Here is a 6132-nt window from a genome sequence, read left to right on the forward strand (position 1 = left end):
AAATGAAATAGCACAACTCAGCACCCAATAAGAAAGCCTAATCTGTGGCTTAATGTTGAGTTAGTGTACAGGTGAAGCTAGTGGTTTCCAGCATTCTTGATTATTAACTCTGGAACACAGCATAGTCTGTATTAGGAAACAAAATTAGTGAGAGACAAAAAATAAGCTGTAATCTAAAGCTGAGCTGCTTTGATGAAAAGTAGATGTCATCTAAGCAGTTAATTAAATGTATCATTCTAGTTTAAAATATAAATGCTCAAACAAAATACTGTGAAAACACAAGTACACACAGACAGTCCCTAAGGAGTAGCATGTGTTAAGTAAGTTTCTTACCTTAATTCCTAAACCTGTTTTAATGCTAAATTTTCATATGCAGCAAAGCATGATACTGTGTGTGCTCTGACACCTTTCTGTTCACAGCAGTTTGAGTTGCAGTAGCTTGTTTGTTACATTAGAGCCAACCTTCACTCCCCACATGTATCAATAGGCATTGTCATCAATTCACCAGTTTTCCTTTGCTTGGACTACTACACACCAGGAACACCCTGCAAAGAGCTGCAGTTTTGGAGGTGCTCAGACCCAGGCACAATATGGTCCTTCTGCTTCTCCTTTTTCCTGCTTATAACAGCCACTATGAGAATATCCACTTGCTGCCTGAAGGTGTTCAGTCTATCTAAATAAATGTGAAACACTTCATATATACACAGGAGTGCATTGATAATTAGATGTGTCACAAATTTAAAGCACAATTTACAAACCGATCGTCTAAATATACATGAGCATCATTTTACTAGATAACCCAGCAGTACCACAGTTTCTGCTTTATTTATTTCATTTTATTCTTTTATTGTGCTTAATGATCTGTCACTTTAGAACATTTAGATTCTAATTCTAATAGGAAATTTCATATTTACTGTCACAGTGCATCTCCTGTTGGAGAGCTGAATGGATTCTCATTAACTAAGCCATAAAAATATGTTTATTATAAGCATGTTTTGTTAACATGTGTTACATGCTGACTGCAAGTCTGGGTGAGGAGCTAATTTTACAGTTAAAATGTCCCATGAATGTTGGGGAGGCAGAGAAGTGTGATGGTGGTAATTGTTTCCAAGTTTTTTTAAAAATTGGGACGACCAACAAGTTTGCCAGTCCTGGGGTGTTGGGGGAACTGACCATGAGGCTGCTAGAAGAAGTGCATTTTCTTACTGGTCTGTAAGTGACTGGGGATGGACCGTGGTATACCCATGAAGGAGATTGAGGAGGTCACTGGGGACAGGGAGATCTGGGCTGCAACTCTGAGGGATTAAGTGGTATAAAAATGACTGGGTGGATGTTATAACTAACAGGAAGTTTGTGTGACCGGAGCTGCTTTTGCTTAAAGATAAGCAGCTAATATGCAGTTTCGGCTTCTTTCTTTTAAACCTTATCTCTGTTACTGTAAGATTAAATAAGCAGCATTTTTGTCTAGCTCCAACTTAACCCAAATAAATGAGCCTGAGGAGCACATTTTTCTTCTACTGTGCCCTCTCCTGAGCTACCTATTCTTTCTCAGCAAAGGGACAAGTTAACCAAAACAAGTCTCAGAAGACTCACCTGCGATGCCACAGAAGGAAAGGAGGAAGGTAAAGGTGATGGAGGGGGAGGAACTGCAGCGGCCCGATGGCTCCCGTTGCTTCATCGCTCATGCAAGGCAGCGCCAGGAGGGCCGAGCCACAGGTGGCTGGCAGTGATGGATGCCAAAGTCACGGCATAATCTTTCACCCTTTCGGAAATTGTTTGAGAAGCAGGTCGTCACAGGGCCTCACTGCAGAACTTTAATGTCAGCTCGTGACTGCGTCTGGGGACGGCTGTGCAAAATTGAAATCTCAGTTCAGGTGGCAGCCGACTGACAGAGTGGTTATTGTGCAGCTTATCAGCAGGGAAGTGAAAAGGAAAGATTTGCTGCTCTCTCTGTGGAGAATATTGCCCTCCATCAATATGTTAGACAGGAAACAGCTGACATCAACACCTGAGAAGTAAATTGTTAGCAAAGTGTGAAGTTTTTACCATCACCTGCCACAACCCTGAAAGAAGGAAACACTTTCTAAGTTTCAGCAGCTCGATCTTAGGTGAGACGGTTTAGTAAACGATCAGTCAAGGTGGAATTTGATTGAGGAGGATATGGAAATGTGATTCAATGAGTGCGGGGTGACATTTATTTTGTCTTGGCCTTTCGCTCTGAGGAATATTTATGGGGGAGGTAACTCAATTGTGAGAGCGAGGCAATCAAGGCGGCCATTTTTTATAGCACAATAAGATTAGTACAACATGACAACGATTACACAGGGTGCTCATAATTTGCACCAACGGGGCGCTGACTCAATTCAGCCCCCATCACACTGAGGGCACTGCTGTTGTGTGATATTTAAGGAAATTAGGGAACCTATTAACTAAGTTTGGGAATTTGAAATGGAATTAATTTCCTTGGTGATGACATAGTCACTTTTTTGCTTTGATTACTGGCTGTCGGGCGTTGGAAAATGGGTGTGAAGCAATTTTTTTTTTCAGGACGACTTTCAGGAGGTCTCATGGTATTTTTTGTGGTTGGACGATCAGGGTCTAAAAGCACCATGAGACCATGTTGATCTTTTTTTTTAGGCAGCAAATAATACATTAGACACAGAGCTGGAGTTACAGAACACATAGTCCTTTGTATATTCCTGAGAGGTCTCATTATGATCCGAATTGTGTAGCAGCCGGAGAAGCAGGTTGTTGGACTGAACAGTCTATTCAAGGACTGAGAAATGGACTCTGGCGAGTGTGAGGGTGAAGCACACTTTATTGGACATTTTTTGGCACCTCTTTTAAATCAACTGGGAGAAGTTGAATTTGGCACCACAACCAAATAAAGGCAAGCTCCCAAGCTAACCCTATAAATTAAATCCCAAAACCCAGACGAAATTTTGCTAACACTGGGACAAGCATAGAAGCATAAAACTGATTTTTTTTAAACATACCCCACCTCCTGCTTGATGGGGCAATAATGGGACACAAAGGATCCTCCTACAGCATTGAAAGGATGATGCTTCCAACATGTGATGAGATGAGATGGATGCAAGTTTCATGTAACATTATGCATGTTACATGAGGGGACACAACTAAGCAAAGGAAGGTGTGGCATACATGGTGTGGTGAATCCTTATGTGATTTTCAAGTGAATGTGGATTTCCTGGAAATCTACAAAAGGACACTTGAAGCCACATTTCGGACTGACAACACCTTCCTCTTAAGACTTGGCTTTTGTTTTAATATATTGTACAAGGAACTGAAACCACTGACAGGAAACTAATGTCACAGGCTCCCAAACCGCAGGGGGGTCAGGGAGAGCTAGTGGCTAACAGAGAGGACACATTGTACAGTAAGAGGATTGAGTGGACCCTGGTGGACCCTAACCTAAGACAACAGCAAACCAAACTTTAAAAGGTTTTAGGAGGTTTTGGAGGTGACCCTGATACTATCTGAAATGCATGACATTTCAGTGTATCTGCAGGTCTAATGGATTTTTTCGCTTCATCACCAGCAGCCTCTGTTAAGGCAATCATGCCCCAGCAGCTGTGAGACTCATACTTCCTGCATAGAGGAAAGGTTGTCGACAGTGGGGCTGTTCATTTTTGATGGATTGATTTTTAGATTGACTGTCTGTAGAAGTGTGTCACATTACCATATCATGATTTGAAAATGTCACTGTGTTGTAACAAGGAGGATACAAAGCAGGATGTGTATTCATGTGTTTGTCTTCTTCTAATTCCAGGCCTGAAACGAAGCTACACCTGTGAAGTCTGCAGTGTCACGCTCAACTCGGTGGCGCAGTACCATGCACATCTGCAGGGCTCAAAGCACCAAAACAAGTGAGTGGATCGCACCAGCAGAAACAGAGCTAATTTTTGACTTTTAAGTCGTAATGCTGCAGTGGAGAACGCTAAATGGCTCCTGCTCATCTTCTGGCACGAAATATGTTGTTTTCTTTGCTTTCATCTGCGCCCTTGAAATCCCCAGCTTCTTAAGGAATGCCCACAGTATGCACTTCAGATACAGTGCATTTCTCTGTGCATGCATAAATGATAAGTATATTGTAGTGAGCTGAGGCAGAAATGTCAAATGAGCCCATTTTGCTAAAGGCACCCCCCCCCCACTCCATTTAATTTCAGTCTACATTTTTAAGGAAAATTGTCTAATTGAGCCTTCTTTTGCTTTTATACTGTAGCTAACTGGTGACTCTGCAGCACTCAGGAAAACATCTCAAACAGAGCAGGCTTTTATGTCTTGTAGGTCAGTCAGGCAGCCTGCTTTCCAGTAGACTTCCATCTAGAAATGGGCTAAAACAAAATCTCATTTACACAAGCTGCAACCATCAACCATTTTTTTTTGCTACTGAAATTCAATAAATTGAACAGATATTTTACTAAATGTAGGTATTCACCTTTCTAAAATTATAGTGAAGTACACCAGCTGGCTTTCCTTCTGTGCCTTTGGCCACATCTGGAGGAGTTATTTATTAGTATTCCAGGTTGTCTCTCCACTCGGTTGTCACATTATTGTAAACGCAAGATAGCTCTCAATTTGTCGTGTTTAAACTGATATGAAGGTCATAAGTTACTGTTCAGCCATAATAACAATTTATATAAGTATGTGTCATTAACAACGTTTAATAAGATAAAAGATAAAAAAGGAGGACAACATCGCAGTTACGTCACACATTTATGCTGTGTAAAGCAAAACACAGACAAACTAACACAAACCGTCCAAGACCAGTCAGTGTCTTTTGAGAAAGTACTTGAAGCCATGTTTTATGTAGCTTGAATCCTGTTGAGAAGGTGGCAAGAAGTGACCAATGTCCATTTTTTAACATATTTTCCTTAGAAATATGGCTTTGTTTTAACTGTCATAGAGTGTTAGGAGATCGTGTTTCCTTTTCAGGGTTATCATTGATTTGACTGGTTGAAATTTCCTCATGATTAGACTGACAAATGTATTTTTCCAATCACCTGGGGCCAGTCCTTTCTAAACATGTCCTGTGGCAATTTCCCACGCTGCTGGCACATTACATTAGAATAAAACTGTAGGGAACAATTATTTTTTTAATTTTCAAAGGATTTCATACATATATACTGTATTAGGGACGTGTAAAGGATTGTGTTGAAACAGTCAGCTTAGGCTTCTATTTTAAATAAACCAAAAATACCAAAAATGATGGTGAATTGTCAGAATAACTGTGCTTTGTGTCGATATTGTAGAGAGAAACCCAGCATGCCCCCTTGAGGAGAATAAACTCTTAAAAGAACCAGACTCTGGGTGGGCGGCCATCTGCCTCCACTTACAGTTATGGTCAGTGGACAGGAACGGGCAAATGAAAACTAAGCACTTTGTCAGCAGCAAACTGACATGATTTTAAGTGTTTTCAGGGGGATTTTCGTCCTTTTAACTGGGAATGTGTGAAGTGTTTTCCCCTATCCACTCACACCACCGTCCCCTGCTTTCTTATTTATTCATCTATTTTCTTTGCACCGATCAGCCAAAGACACTTTAGTGTAGTTTGCAAGGGGACTGCAAACTATGTGAGCTTTTGCGTGGGCTCTGGGCAATAGGTGTAAACTGATGGGGTTTACATGGTGCGTGTCCTGGAATTAATTCCCCCTCTTGGCCACTTTCTGGCTGCACACTCTCCAAGTGGATGCAGGCATCAGGAGGCGTGACACGCTGTTTAACACGCAGCGTGTTTTAGTCACGGATGGAGGAGCCACGGGTTTCCATACAGATCTACTCATACTGTCGCACGTACGCACTTCCACCCACCCCCCCACTCTGAGTGGGACAGAGCTATTACAGGAAACCCTGTAACCCCCACACAGTTCTGACCTCCACCCTGAGCAGCCTGATTTCATCCCCACAGCCAACAACTTTGCCTGAGGTCTTTTTAGGTCATTTGATTAATGTCAGTTTATGGGAAAAGAATAAAGGCCTATCTGTTTTATAAGACAGCTTCACAGAGGGGGTGAAGATATTTGATGTGTCTGGTGTCCTTTATCACCAAAGGGTTTAACATTGTCTCTAGGTAATATTTGGTTTGATAGTTTCTGCTATGTAAATTTATTA

The 6132-nt window shown here is 41.5% G+C and overlaps 1 protein-coding gene across 1 annotated transcript in view; it reads left to right on the top strand.

The window, feature by feature from the left end:
• zmat4a (zinc finger, matrin-type 4a) overlaps window positions 1-3891 on the top strand; it is an 84028-nt gene extending 80137 nt beyond the window's left edge. The window contains 1 exon segment of the mRNA XM_028413878.1: window positions 3791-3891. Within this exon segment, the coding sequence (XP_028269679.1) occupies window positions 3791-3891 (101 nt within the window).
• Window positions 3892-6132: the final 2241 nt, after the last annotated feature.

The sequence above is a fragment of the Parambassis ranga genome, chromosome 9, assembly GCF_900634625.1.
Source record: "Parambassis ranga chromosome 9, fParRan2.1, whole genome shotgun sequence".
In the NCBI taxonomy this organism is placed as follows: domain Eukaryota; kingdom Metazoa; phylum Chordata; class Actinopteri; family Ambassidae; genus Parambassis; species Parambassis ranga.